We start from the raw sequence: 15,906 nt of genomic DNA on the forward strand, positions 1-15,906 counted from the left end.
ACGAAGGAAGAGCGATGAGAGAGGTGCGAAGGGAACAGAAAAGAAAAGAGGGAGATCTTTCTTTTTTCTGACACTAAATATTTAAATGAGTTTTAGTTTCTGGCCCTAAAACCGTCACAGTCTGACGTGAGTATTTGTCCCATGATGCATCAGCACCGGGCCATGTCTGTGCCACCGTCAGAGAACGTGCCTCTGTTTACACGGCCAACCCGCCGCTCGCCCCAGGCACCGCTTCTGACGCCACGGCGGCCATATTGGACCAAATTCTCTCCTCTTTTTCTCCGTCTCTCCGTCTTTCCGTCGCTCTGCCTCCTGCTCCTCTCTCCTCTTCACTGAATCTTCTCAAGTCTTGGCCCGAGCTCCAAAAATAGCGAGCCAGTCTGCGCTAAGGGCCAAAGGCTAAAGCAGCTAGCTAGCACGCAAAGAGACGGCGGGAAAGAGGGAAAGAAAGTTACTGACGGTACCAGAAGTGATGGAGAGAATGGAGGGCGAGCGGGGACATCGTGCTCTCGTTCGACCGGCTCCCTCAGATCAGCTCTGGGATCAGGAGGAACTTTATTTCTCTATTTTACGTCTCTTTGTGCGCTAGCTAGCTGCTTTAGCCTTTGACTAGCTATTTTTGAGAAGAGAGGGAAAGAGAGAGGAAGGAGAAAGAGAGAGAGAGGTGGGAGAAGAGAAACAGAAAGGAGAGACCAATTAGATGAGAGAGAAAGAGACAGAAAGAATAGAGAATAGAAAGTGATGGAGTGAGGAAGAGAGAGAGAAAGAAGGTGCGGGATGAGAAGAGAGAAAGAAAGTAGTGACTGATTAGATGAGAGACAGAAAGAATAGAGAGAATAGAAAGTGATGGAGCGAGGAAGAGAGAGAGAAAGAAGGAGAGAGAAAGCAAGAGAGTGAGAGAGAAAGGAGAAAGAGAGAGGTGGGAGACAAGAAGAGAGAGAGAAAGGAGAGAAAAAAAGTAAACAAAAAGACTAAACAGAAATAAAATCTAGATGTTTCACAATTTGGTTAAAAAAAAAAAATCAGAACTGACTTTTTTCATAGATTCATTTTATTATTTTGTGATTTGAAATGAACATGAAAATTACTTTGGACAAAAGAGTAAAAAAGTAAAAAAAAAATATATATATATATATATATATATATATATATATATAATGTAAAAATATACTACAAAAAATTTAAAGTAAAAAAAAGTTTAAAAATAAATAAAAAACATGCAAAAATACAAATCCGAAAATAATGTAAAAAAAATAAACTAAAAAAAAAAGTTTAAAAATTAATAAATAAATAAAAATGTGTGTGTGTGTGTGTGGGGGGGGGGGGGGGGGGGGGGGGGTAATCAGGGTAAACCAGGGTAATCAGATTTGGCCCTTTAAGTTGGTCTCAAGCCCAAATGTGACTTTCACTACAGAACATGTGTAACTTTTCTTGCCCTGACACTGACCTACATTTTTAAAAACATATTTTGCTGACGGTGTTTTTTCTGCCTCCAAAAATCAACTTAACATTTACTCCAAAAAAATCATCTCATCTACAGCATCAAAACACCGTATTCAAACTAAAATAATGACATTTTCCCAGATTCAAAACATAAAACTTTACTTAAAAAGATCAGTGGACAAACCAACTGAGCCACCGTTGTCCTAAAAGATTTGACGACTTTCAGTTTGGTTAATATTTCAAAAACACTGAATTGTCCATAAAGTTATCAATGGATTTCAGAATAAATTAATATCTCATTAATCTGAATGGTCTGCGGTCCTCAAAATGGCGCCTATAAACAGGAAGCTGAACCTCTGCGCTCCGTCTGATTATGACATCATTTGAAGCCGTAATCGTGAGTGGATTCGCTCAGTTCACGCCCTAAAACGAGGAACTTCATGGACCAATTTTCCCAAAAGCCCAGAGCAGCGGGAGGCCGACTCGCAGCGGGGGGTTTAATCTACACAGGCTCAATGCACGGAAAACGACTCCCCCACGTAGCGTTCAAATAACTTCAAACGTTTATCTGAAGAAAAAAAACTCGGTGGGTCCCATTTTTAGTGTCAAACCTTTGCAAAATTTCACAGACGCAGAGACAAAAACACCTGGAATTGTGTTTTGTTTCATTCACGCATGTTTAACACACAAATCCTGCATATTTAGGCTGAGAAAACACGCCGTTCCACCTTGTGATGTCATGTGGTAATACAGGAAGTGCTCCAATTTGACCCGCATCACGCAGTTTTCTGATGTCATAATGTCGTTTCCTCGTCTAAAACAGACCCGGAGTTGTGTTTTTGTTACATTCGCACATGTTTAACGCGCAAAAACATCTTATTTAGGCTGAGAAAACTCTCTGTTCCACCTTGTGATGTCATCGTGTGATAATACAGGAAGTGCCCCGCTTTGGGCCCGCCATTTTCTGATCTGTTATGTCGTTTCCTCATCTAAAACAGACCTGGAGTTGTGTTTCGTTTCACTCACACATGTTTAACCCAACTGCATATTTAGGCTGAGAAAGCACGGCGTTCTACCTTGTGATGTCATCATGTGGTAATACAGGAAGTGGTCTCTTTGGGCGCGTATTATGTTGTTTTCTGATCTGTTATGTTGTTTCCTCGTCACACACAGACCTGGAGTTGTGTTTTGTTTCATTCACACATGTTTAACATACAAAATCTGCACATTTACGCTGAGTTCTTCTCTCAAACTGAAAACACGCTGTTCCACCTTGTGATGTCATCGTGTGGTGATACAGGAAGTGCTCCACTGTGTTTTTAAACTCCACACACCTTCACTAGAATCATTTGCATCATTTCAGACCTGGAATTGCTCATCTCTACTGAACTAAACGCAGGGCCGGTCCCAGCTTTCAGGGGGCCCTAAGCTGAATGTGTCTCTGGGGCCCCCTCCTGGTGATTCAGCTGTTGGTGATTCACATTTGACACATTCTGACTCAGCTCTCATCACTTTGACCAGTTTGTTTTTGTGTTTATCTGAACAACATCAGACTGAAAACATCCAGAATGTCACAAAAACTACCACAGTCACAAGAACAGAACACAAACATATAAGAGGGATCAAGATTTTTTTAATTCTAGACATTTTTTCTTCGTTTCTGGTGGATTTTAATGTGTTCCAGTTGGCGACAGTGGGCGTAAACTTACATTATTTCGGGTCGTTGCTCCGGTGTAAACACAGAGCTGCCCTCACCTCTGCCCGACTCAAAAACAAAAGTAGAAGAGCAGATATTTTACTACTATAGATATAAAACAAATGTAATAGTTTTAGAGGGATATTTAGTCTGCTGTAAACACACAAGCTCTGTGTCCAATAAAACTTCATATATTGTATTATTTTCAATATAAATGTATAGGCTCGTGGGGGCCCCCTGCTGGCCTCGGGGCCCCAAGCAGCGGCTCAGTCTGATTATAGTCTGAACCGGCCCTGAGTAAAGGTAAAAGGAGATGTTACCTTGAAAACTACAACTTCATGACATCACAAGGTGGTACAGAGCGTTTTGAGGTTTGGAAATGTACAGACGAATAATAAAGAGTTACTCAAACGTGTGAATGAAACAAAACGCAACTCCAGGTCTGTTTTTTTTTTGTTTTTGAGGAGGTAACAACATTATAACAACTTAAATCTCACAAGAGTCAGTTTTGCGTAATATAGAACCTTTAAAGACACAAAAAAAGTTGTGTTTACTATGTTTTTGTTGAAAAATTTAAAAATATATTAATTACTAAATACTTAAACATTTAGGGTATGTACTACTTAAACACAGACTTTTTGTGAACTCAAATACTGTGTTTTTCTATTCAAAATATAAATAAAAATAGTAAAATGTAGTAAAATAAAAATAGTAATAAATAAATAAATGTCGTAAAATAAAAATAGTTAAAAAAAATGTAGTAAAATAAAAATAGTAAAATGTAGTAAAATAAATGTAGTAAAATAAAATTTTTAATAAATAAATAAATAAATGTAGTAAAATAAAAATAGTAAAATGTGGTAAAATAAAAAAATAAAAAATAAATAAATAAATGTCGTAAAATAAAAATAGTAATAAATAAATGAATGTAGTAAAATAAAAACAGTAATAAATAAATAAATGTAGTCAAATAAAAATAATAATAAATAAATAAATAGTAGCAAAATGTAGTCCTAACGTATCTCTTATTCCACTAAACCAAACAGAGTCATAATTACAAAAACATCTGAATCAGTCAAATGATCTTTAATGAGTTTTTGTTCGTTTTTTGAGTCACGGGGCTTTTTTTCTGTTACCGACGTCAGCGTGACCAATCAAAAGGACGGCCATGGAGCGACCCGTTTCCATGGCAACGGTGTTAATTGCAGGAAAATGAGCCGACCTCATTATTATTATTATTAACACTGATCCCTCGATATTAAAATAGCGTCTGAATAACTGAAGAATCTTTCACTTTTTAGGAGAAAAAAACGAATGTTACTGATTAAAATGTGCTCGTTAGTGTTGAGTCAGGGTGAGCGGTGGAACGTAACACGAGGAAAGTAGTAAAGTACAGCAGTTAAGTACACATTTGAAGTATCTGCGCTTTGCTTAAGTACATTTTTACATACTTTTTACATTTACTTCACTACATTTGAGAGCAGTATCTGTACTTTCTACTCCACTCAGCTCAAATTGTTATCAAAATCACCACATTTGAAGCTTTGAGACCTCGAAATACACTTGAAATACTTTTATTTTTACTCTTTAAGTACATTTTTAAATATGTACTTTAATACTTTTACGTAAATAGATTTTTTCTTAATTTTTTTCTTTTTTCTCATTAATTTTTTACTCAGAAAAACACATATTGTACGGACTCATTCCTTCCAGTTCAAATATACTGTCATAGTAAATAGATTTTTTCATGTAAAACTTTTGAGTATTTTTTTCGCTCGGGTATCTGTACTTTTACTCGAGTAACAAAAAAACGGAGTACTTTTCCCATCATTGGTCACGCTAAAATTGCAAAATCGATTGTAATACTAAGAAAAAGACTCAAAACTGATCTTATAACACGATAATCATTTAAAAAACTCTTTATTTAGACAACAGAATTAATACTTGTTAAATTAAGTATCTAGTTTCCAATCCGATTCCTGTTTCAGTATCGATTATTACATGACTTTCGATACTTTGGACAACCTTAACTGTTATATTTTATTCCCACTTTGCCATCACGAGCTCCGTATCTTCTTCTCGGTTTAATCTGAAGTATCCCAGAGTCTTAGAGCGGCGAGTGTCTGCGTTTATCCTGAGTTTCTTCTCGTTTCCTCCAGTCTGCTTCAGTGTCAGTCTTAAAGCGGAGGTCGTGTGTGAGGAGGGAGGCAGGGGGCAGCAGAGGGAGGAGAGAGGGGAGCGCTCCGGGGCACGGCCATTTTGGGACACTCCATTAGAATAAGAAGAAAAAATAAAAAGGACTACAGCGTATTTTTAACTCATTCATGTGCAGGAGCGACAAAAGACATTCAGGAGAGTTTAATTTAGGAGGAGAGAGACATTTGTTACGTGCTGCGCCTCTTTGCTCCGTTATCTTATGTGTATTTTATATTTACGCGCTCGTCTTTGCACATTTTCGGATGTTTCTTTGACGTACTTTGGAGCATTTTCGGTTTTAGGTTAGCGATGTCGGCCCCTGATACTGAACTGTTTCCTTTTTACGTTTTGATGAGAGATTTTATAATATTAGGGGTAAGATCAACATTCAATAGACTCCGCCCACAGCTGCAGGCTCGCTAGCTCACTGCGTCGTAAAGCTAACAGTCGCTTTTATTAAAATCAGAAAACATAAAATAAACAACATATTAAAATTCCAATTAATAAAGGAAAATAAAGGTTATACAATTATTTTTAAATGTACAACACTTCAGATTGTGGTGTTGTTTTACTATTTATTATGCCTCAAAGTTAGCATTAGCGTTAGCATTGAGACACAAACATCCATTTATCCATTTTCAGCAGTTTAACCAGGGACTCCCAGACTTCCCTCGCCCCAGACACGTCCTCCAGCTCCTCCGGTGGGACCCCAAGGCGTTCCCAGACGAGCCGAGAGACATAGTCCCTCCGGCGTGTCCTGGGTCTTCACTGGGGCCTCCTCCCGGTGGGACATGCCTGGAACACCTCCCTACGAATTGCCTTTCGACTCAGCTCCTTCTTCACCACGACAGTCCGATACAGCGTCCACATCACCAATCCAGCACCGATCCTCCTTTCATTCTCTCGCTCCATCCTTCCCTCACTCGTGAACAAGACCCCGAGATACTTCAACTCCTCCACTTGAGGCAGAGACTGGAGTGGAGCTGGGCGATGAGACACAAACATGTCTCTGTCTAAACGCCGAAGTGTCTCTGGTGAAGTATTCATTTTATTTGTGTTGTGTTATTCATTTTAACGTGATTCTGCAAAAACCTCAGAGATGAAACTGGACAGGAAGTAGTGACGCTAACAGTGAAGTTACCGGGTGTTTTTTGTACAATTGTTCAGTCTATTCATGTCCTGCTGTTGAATTGTTGAAAGAAATAATAAAAACTGAATCACAAATAGGCCTTTGTCTAAGCCGTGTTCGCGTACAGTACAGACGCAGCACTTTCTTGGCTCACGCTTCAACAATCACCATTTGAAATTATGGGCATAATTAGCCGTCTCTATGTGTAAAGTTGGCGCTAGCAAATGTGCATAATGCATGAGAGCTACGTGTAACATATGCGTGGAGCAGGAGGAGGCACGTTTCCGGCAGTATATGGTCCGTGTAAGCTAGCGTGGCTCATTAGCATAGCGGGGATTAGCCGCCCCGAGCCGACTGGGGCGTGGAGGGAGCGTGTGTACGAGACGTGCGCACGCATCTACTTCCTGTAGGGGTTAATGTGCTGTTAGGGCCACTGCGCGCTACGTTTACAAGTCAAATCATCGAGCAAAGGCAGAGTTCAACAGTGAATCACAAGTAGTAGTTTGACCAGAGGGAAAATGGACGGATAGAAGGAGACGAGAGTAAACAAGTCAATCCATCTTGAGCTGTATCTGAACAAGTATAAAACACATAGTAGGTTCATACTGGTCCATGGTGGACACTAGTCTGACACTGAGGATTACACAGATGTAAAGACACATTTGACTGTCTAAATAAAAAGTGTTTTTTTTTAATCATCCTGGTATCGGTATCGTCTCTGGGTTCGGTGCTACTTTATAGTAAAGATCAGTGTCTGCTTTTTCGATACTTTTGATACAATTGTAGTCTCCCTCTCTTCTCATCCCTGTTCTTTTCCTATGCCTCTTTCCCTCCCTCTCTTCCATTCCTCTATTCTCATCCCTCCTTTCCATGCTCACCTCTCTTCCCATCCCTCGCTTCCCATGCACACCTCTCTTCCCATCCCTCCCTTCCCATGCATCTCTTCTCTTCCCATCCCTCTCTTCCCTCCCTCCTCTTCTGTATTTGCTCACCTGTGGGCTCACTGTCCCGGTGCTGCTTGGGGGGCGGCTCGTCAGTGTCCCAGGGGGTGAGCTGGTTTATGGGCGTCTGTCCCCACCTCACCCCTGGAGCCAGGAGCAGCCCTGGAGCCTGACTGTCCCCCGGAGACAGTCCTGAGACCTGCAGACAGAGACAAACAGAGGTAAGTGCATCAGAGGTGTTGTGCGTTCACACCGGAGCGTCTGGGGCGTGGAGTTTAGTCCATGGAGGTCAAGTGTCAGAGCGGCGCAGTGTCAACCAAACAGAGACTATACTCCAGTGACAAAGCGACGCTATCATCAAGAAAAATTAGAGAAACATCAGCCACAACCACCAACTTAAGCACCAACTGAATTACACTGGGCGCACCAGCATAAAGTCATGGACCCAGACACATGATGGGTTTTATGTAATAAATACACGAAAGTCTCTCTCTCTCAACCTGCAGCGTTCACAAAGACACAGGGAAAACAAAACATCCAAAGGCGCAGATCACAACGGATGCTCTGACGTCCAGGGCGTCCAGGGCGTCCATGAGGAGTCTGCCCTCAAATGCAAAGGCGTCCAACTACAGGCGTCCAGTGCGTTCTTGACGCCCCGGTGTGAATGTACCATCAGAGTACAACAGGGCAGGATCTGTGAAGAGTACTATTAGTCCTGGTTTAGTCCTGGTTTGGTCCTGGTTTGGTTTAAGTTTAGTCCTGGTTTAGTCCTGCTTTGGTCTTAGTTGATTTCTGGGTTTAGTCCTGGTTTAGTCCAGGTTCAGTCATGGTTTAGTTCTAGTTTAGTCCTGGTTTAATCCTGGTTTAGTCCTGTTTGGTCTTAGTTGAGTTCTGGGTTTAGTCCTGCTTTAGTCCTGGTTTAGTCCTGGTTTAGTCCTGGTTTGGTCCTGGTTTGGTCCTGGTTTGGTCCTGGTTTGGTCCTGGTTTAGTCCTGGTTTAGTCCTGGTTTAGTCCTGGTTTAGTCCTGGTTTAGTCCTGGTTTAATTCTGGTTTAGACCTGGTTTAGACCTGGTTTAGTCCTGATTTAGTCCTGGTTTAGTCCTGGTTTAGTCCTGGTTTAGTCCTGGTTTAGTCCTGGTTTAGTCCTGGTTTAGTCCTGGTTTGGTCCTGGTTTGGTCCTGGTTTAGTCCTGGTTTAGTCCTGGTTTAGTTCTAGTTTAGTCCTGGTTTAGTCCTGGTTTAGTCCTGGTTTGGTCCTGGTTTGGTCCTGGTTTAGTCCTGGTTTAGTCCTGGTTTAGCCCTGGTTTAGTTCTAGTTTAGTCCTGGTTTAGTCCTGGTTTAGTCCTGGTTTAGTCCTGGTTTAGTCCTGGTTTAGGACAAAAGGGAGAGAGAGTGGATTTCTAGAAAATGCCTGAAGAGACAGAAACAAACAGCTAAAAATGTTTTTTTATTTTGAAATCCGTACATTATAATCCTCCTCGTACATGAAACACAAGGACATTCAACATGACCCCGAGAGTAAAGGAACATGCTGGAACATTTGTGCATTTGTTTAATATCACGGCGCTGTCCACACATGGACCTGTCCACTCTAAAGATCAGTTTATATTCAATCTTATGAATAAAACATGGAGTTCAGTGGAGTGAGATGTTACAATTCTGAAAAAAAACATGAAGCACAAGAAAATAGAGTAAAAAAAAAAAGATATATGAGCCTGAGTCCACGCGCTTTGATAAACTGTTTTGTTTTATTCAAATGAAAATTCCAGATCAAGGGTCAGAATAATAAAAAATAATTATGTTGGTTAAAACAACTCCTTTTGCCCATTAAAAATAAATGACATATTTTAGTGTTTTTATGCAATTCAAATCTTTCTAAAAATCTGTGCACTTTGTTTATTATTATTATTATTATTATTATTATTTATCATCATCATTTTATTTACACGGTTTGGACACGCCCTCTCAATCCATGTTTTTATTTATTTTTTATTTATATTTATTTTTTATTATTACTTTTTTCCATTTATTTTTACTACTTTCTACATTTTATACACAAACGACATCAAATATATGAAGTAAGATACATGGAATTATGTAGCAATGAAAAAATAGTTAACTACAAAAAAAAATATAAAAAAATAAAAAATAAATAAAAATAAAATCCTTAAAGTATCCACGCTTTGCTTTGTCGAAAAATAATATTTAGTAGAGCTATTTAAGTATTTTTCATTGCTACATAATTCCATGTATCTTACTTCATATATTTGATGTGGTTTGTGTATAAAATGTAGAAAGTAGTAAAAATAAATGGAAAAAGGAATAATAATAATAAATAAATAAATAAATTTAAAAAACATGGAATGAGAGGGCGTGTAATAAAATAATAAAAATAAAAAACACTGAATAAGAGGTTGTGTCCAAACTTGAGGTGGTGCACATAAAAATAAAAAAAATAAAAAAATAAGCTAAACAAAACGGAATTTTTAGAAAGATCTGAATTGCACAAAAACATGTAAAATGTAATGTAATTTTTTTTTTTTTTTTTTTGATGAAGAGTCATTTTGATCAACACAAGAATCCACTTTTGAAGGGAGTGTGTTTTCTCATTTATATCTGTCTGTAAAAATTGAACATTACAATTTTTTATGCAATCCTAAATATGTCTATGTATTTTCCAGGGGTGCGACTTATACACAGATGCGACTTATATGTGAAATGATTCAAATATATAATTTCACATCTTCCTCCAGAGTGGGTGGAGTTGTTCAGAAGCGACACCGACGACGAAGAATTCAGTGGATTTATTGATTTGGAGTGAGATCCAGAGTAAACTTGTTGCTTGTTTTTTCTGCTTTATTTATCTGTTCAACTGTTAATATCTTACGTTAACAAACCAGACACGTGTTCAGTTCTGTCTGTGCTTCATGTCGCTGAATAAATATAAATAAATATAAACAGATTTTGTAAAATAAATTTCCTCAAAAAATGCGATATATATGTGTTTTTTTCTTCATTATTTTGCATTTTTTGGCTGGTGCGACTTATACTCCAGAGCGACGTATACTCTGGAAAATACAGTATATAAATTAAAAAATACTAAATTAATCTTCAAATAAATCGGGTTTTATATACAATTTGAACTTTTGCGTTTTATTGCGAGGTTACGGTGAAGCCGATTTAAACAGTACGCTCAACGGTGCGAAATTAGACACAGATCGATACACGCGCTGGTCGATATTTGCAGTATTTAGCTAATGGGTTATCGCCTTAGCTTTCCAGCGACGACCGATATTTCGCTTTCCCTCCTGCTGTTCTAAAGATCCACATAAACCCGTATTTGAAGACAGACGAAGGCGAAACAGGACCGCGCGAAACACGACCGCGCAGCTCCGTGGTAAAACAAATCAAGTAAACAGAAACACCTTTTGCGAAACGAGAAAAAAATGCAATATGTAATTTGACCAAAAGAAAATGAAAAAAACGTTGAAATCGATATAACCCAACAGCGTTCCACCGCGCCGCTAAACTCTCCTAAAGCTCGTGTTTGCTCTGTACTATTTGGCCGCGTGTTTGAAATGCTATCAGGCGCGCGCAGACGAGATGAAAAAAAAAAAAAAACACAGGGTCAATCGCAACTGGACCTCGCCGTTATATTGGCCCGGCGCTATCCGCGGTTTGGTTCTAACAAGCGGTCAGGGCGAGGCCAGAGGAGACGGCCGAGCGCGCCTTCCCCCCTCTGCTCCCTGCTCCTCGGCGCCGGGCTCCAGTTAATAGAAAAGACCTGCTCCTCCCGTCCCCTCCGCCCCGGCACCCGAATGCAACGCTCCCGCCGCCGCCGCCGTCGCAGATTCCATTATCCAACCGCTGACCCGCTGTTCACTTCAGCGGCTCGGAGTTACACGGGACGACAGCAGAAGGAGAGAGCGAAACGTGGAGGTATAAGCAAATCGGAGCGAGCTGGTATTAAAAAAAATATTTAAAAAGTCTTTTTTTTTTTATTAAAGTTCACATATTACGCTGTTTTTATCTGTTCTAATGTTGTTTCCTCGTCACAAACAGACCTGGAGTTGTGTTTTGTTTCATTCACACATGTTTAAACAAAAAAAAAAGCATATTTAAGCTGAGAAAACATGCTGTTCCACCTTGTGATGTCATCATGTGGTAACCAGGAAGTGCTCCACTGTGTTTTTAAACTCCACACACCTTCATTTCTAGAATCATTTGGATCATTTCAGCTCTAGAATTACAAATCTCTACTAAATAAAAAGTAAAAAAGGAGCTGTTAAGTTGAAAACTACCACTTCATGACATCACAAGGTGGAACGGGGCGTTTTGAGCTTTGGAGATGTAGACGGACACAACTCCAGTACGTTTTTGAGGAGGTAACAACATTATAACATAACAATTATTTTTAAAAAGTTGCAGTTTTTTTTAGTTTTAAAGTCATTTTTACTCAGCTTTTAAAAGTACAAAACAAAAATTTGATTCCATTTGTCCTTGATCGAATCCTCTAAACTTTACTCTTTAATAATATATTTAGAACATGGAGGACAAAAACGTTTTTCAAAGCGTTTAAACATGTTCTAGTCGTTTCCTTCTCATTTATACAGAGTGATTCATGTTTGAGTTTGATCTTTAATCCTTTATTTTCAAGACGCCATTTTGTCGATCAACCCCCGTTTTCACCTCCACCTGGACACGCCCACTGTGACGTACGCACATCGTCCTCCAGTTTTATTTTCTTAATCGGTGATACTCGCTAGTGTGACGTGCAGCTGTCCATAGGGGGCGCCGACAGCTACGCGGCGCTTTGTTGTGACGACGTTTACGGCGACGTCAGCTCCTTTTGGACGCCGCAGTTTTCTAACACGAAACTCAGAGGATTTGTTTCTTTTATTAAGTCGTTTTTGATGAATATTGTGATTTAAAATGTGCAAATTATAACATATATAGCACTATAGGTCTGATTTAAGCTTTAAAGTTTTAAATAATTATAATAAAAAGCAGCTACACACACACACACACACACACATACTGAAGGCTACTGAAGTGTCTTGCTCAAGGACACAACAGCAGTATGTAGTAATAGGACCACTATCTGCCAATCAATAATCATTTAATTCAAAAACAGAAACAACGTCTTCTACTTTGTGAAAATCGTTGTTATGTTCAGGGTTTTTGAGTTTTCGTTTCAGTTTCATGTTTCAGTTTTGTTTCACATTTCACTGACGTCACTGAAACAGGAAGTGTCGATTGTTACGCCGCCATTTTGGATCCAGAGCCAGAGAACTTTGTACAAGAATGAGACGTCACCGGAGATGAAGAAATACTGAAAATATCACTGAAGGACGACAAGGAGGAGGAGAGGAAAAGAGAGAGAGGGAGGGAAGAGATGGAGAGAGAAGAGAGAGGAGGAAAGAGAGGAGACGAAAGTTCGGTGTCGCTGAAGGACGACGAGGAGGAGAGGAAAAGAGAGAGAGGGAGGGAAGGAAAGAAGGGAGAGAAGGAAAGAGAGGACTCAAGGCAAGGAGAAAGAGAGGGCAATAAAAGAGGAGAGAGGAGGAAAGAGGAGGAACGAGAGGACTCAAGGCAAGGAGAAAAGAGAAGGAAGGAAAGAAGAGAGAGAAGGAAAGAGAGGGAGAAAAGAGACGGAGAGAGGGGGGAAGAAAGCGGATTCAAGGCAAGAACCGAATCAAAGAGACGGAAAGACGGAGAGAGGAGGGAAGAGAGAGAAAGAAAGAGAACTCAAGGCAAGGGCTGAATCAAAGAGACGGAGAGAGAGAAGACAGGGAAGAGAGATGGAGAGAGGGAAAGCAGAAAGAGAGGGAAGAGAGTGAGAGAGGGGAGGGAGAGAGAAGAGGAAAGAGAAGACTCAAGGCAAGGACTGAATCAAAGAGACAGAGAGAGATAAGAGAGGGAGAGGGAAAGAGAGGGAAGAGAGACAAGAGAGGGAAGAGACGGAGATGGAAGAGTTGGAGGGGGGAGCAGGAAAGAGAAGATTCAAGGCAAGGATTGAATCAAAGAGACAGAGGAAAGAGTGAAGAGATGGAGAGAGGGAAGAGCCAAGGAGGGGGAAGAGAGGAAAGACAGTGAGAGAGGGGAGGGAGAGAGAGGAGGAAAGAGAAGACTCAAGGCAAGGACTGAATCAAAGAGACAGAGAGAGATAAGAGAGGGAGAGGGAAAAGAGAGGGAAGAGAGATGGAAAGAGGGAAGAGAGACGAGAGAGGGAAGAGACGGAAGAGATGGAGGGGGAGAGAGGAGGAAAGAGAGGACTCAAGGCAAAGACTGAATCAAAGAGACAATGAGAGGAAAGAGACGGAGAGAGGGAGGACAGGAAAGAGAGTGAGAGGGGAGGGAGAGAGAAGAGGAAAGAGAAGACTCAAGACAAGGGCCGAATCAAAGAGACGGAGAGAGGGAAGACAGGAGAAAGAGTGAGAGAGGGGAGGGAGAGAGAAGAGGAAAGAGAAGACTCAAGACAAGGGCCGAAGCAAAGAGACGGAGAGAGGGAAGAGAGAGAGGGACCCTAAGACCCTGGAGACCCCTGAGACCCCGGAGAGAAGAACCGTGCAGCCATTTTGTCTAACGAGGGCTTGAGATGAATCGGCTCTCTGCACCGGCTCTCGGCTCTCGGCTCTCGGCTCTGGCTCCGAGTCCTGGCTCTGCAGTTTTCATTGTTAAGCAGCCTACACACGAACACTCCAGCGTCATTAAAATACACCCACATATTTACAAAACAAGGACAAACAGGAGACGGTCGAGCGGAAAGAACAGCTCTGGACTGGATCATCAGACAGAGGAGAGGCTCATCTGAAATATGTACGACTCTACGAGGGACGGGACTGCGATTATTTTATTTACGTGTTTATAATAATACAAACTGCGGATCTGTTTGTATAGTTTTGTGTGTGCTCTTCATCAAATTTGGATATATTTACTCCAAATAATGAAATAAACATCAAAAAATAAATTGAAAGTTGTTTTCATAGACTGTGGACCGAGCGAGTGCGACGTCAAATGAAGCTAATCGAGGCTAGCGGTTATAGCGGCTAATTTGGAGTCGAGTTTCGTATTTGGGATTCCGACCGCGAGTATCATAGCAACCAAACAGCCAATCCAGAGCGAGGTTGTTGAAGGTAACGCCCCTTCCCAACTGCACCACTGGTTTAACAGGGAGCAGGCGCTTAGCAACAGTGTCAATCAAACCTGTTGCTAACGCTAGCGGGAGTGACCTTGAGGAAAGAAGGCGCCTGATTTGTCTGTTATTAATGTTCGTATCTTGATTTACAGACACAATAGCGGAATAAAAACACGAAAATCATGTAGAGCGAGTTAATACGAACATTTAAGACCAAAATGACGAGTCTGAAGGCAGAATTGATGGAGCAGGAAGTGCGCACATGCTCACTTCCTGTTTGGAACGCGGCGGCTAGCAGGTTAGCTATGTCCGTTTATATAAACAGTCTATGGTCGTATTGTAAATCATATAATTTGTTCATGTTTGAAATGATACGGAGACATTTTGGAGCTCGTATATGAAAACATTAACATTTTTATTGCATTTGTGTATCTGTATGTATTTATTTATATGTTTATTTGACACGGACAGAACCAAAAATATTCACAACCAACGTGACGTCTGCAGCTCAGAGCTCAGGGACAGACCGGCTCGACGGATCATGAATATAAAGACACAATAATGAGAAGAAATTCATAAATGTGGGTCAAAAATGTGAGATTTAGGTAAAGTGTAATGTCCAGAACAAATATATGAACATGGAAGTAAAACAGAGTAGAAGATGATGGTAGTAGTAGTAGTAGCAGCAGCAGTAGTAGTAGTAGAAGAAACACCAATAGTAGTAATAGTACTAGTAGCAGTAGAGGTAGAAGTAGTAGTAATCGTAGTGGTAGTAGTAGAAATAGCAGGAGTAGCAGTAGTAGCAGTGGTGATAGTAGTTGCAGTAGTAGTGGTGATAGTAGTAGTTGCAGTAGTAGTAGTAGTAGTAGTGGTGATAGTAGTAGTAGCAGTTGCAGTAGTAGTAGTAGTGGTGATAGTAGTAGTAGTAGTTGTAGTAGTAGTAGTGGTGATAGTAGCAGTAGTAGTTGTAGTAGTAGTAGTGGTGATAGTAGTAGTAGTAGTTGTAGTAGTAGTAGTGGTGATAGTAGCAGTAGTAGTTGTAGTAGTAGTAGTGGTGATAGTAGTAGCAGTAGTTGCAGTAGCAGTAGTTGTAGTAGTAGTAGTGGTGATAGTAGCAGTGGTGATAGTAGTAGTAGTAGTTGTAGTAGTAGTAGTGGTGGTGATCGTTGTTAAGTGTGACGTCTCTTTATTGTTGGGAACTTAACAATTTAGTTGATTTTTTTTTTCTGGATACACACATTTTTTCCTTAATTCACATTTTTCTCCGCACTTCCACACACACACACGCACACACCCCTACACGCACCCACACACACACACGCGTGTTACATTGTACAGGACACTGACATTTCCTCTGCATTCTA

At 40.4% G+C, this 15,906-nt stretch overlaps 1 protein-coding gene across 1 annotated transcript in view; it reads right to left on the reverse strand.

Moving 5' to 3' along the window:
* Window positions 1-15,906, reverse strand: part of LOC117392565 (kelch-like protein 29) — a 566,396-nt gene that overhangs the window by 319,532 nt on the left and 230,958 nt on the right. Inside the window, exon 3 of the mRNA XM_055232188.1 lies at window positions 7,457-7,604. Coding sequence (XP_055088163.1) covers window positions 7,457-7,604 — 148 coding nt within the window. The remainder of the gene's footprint in view (window positions 1-7,456; window positions 7,605-15,906) is intronic.

Source organism: Periophthalmus magnuspinnatus, chromosome 24 (assembly GCF_009829125.3).
Source record: "Periophthalmus magnuspinnatus isolate fPerMag1 chromosome 24, fPerMag1.2.pri, whole genome shotgun sequence".
NCBI classification, from domain to species: Eukaryota; Metazoa; Chordata; class Actinopteri; order Gobiiformes; family Gobiidae; genus Periophthalmus; species Periophthalmus magnuspinnatus.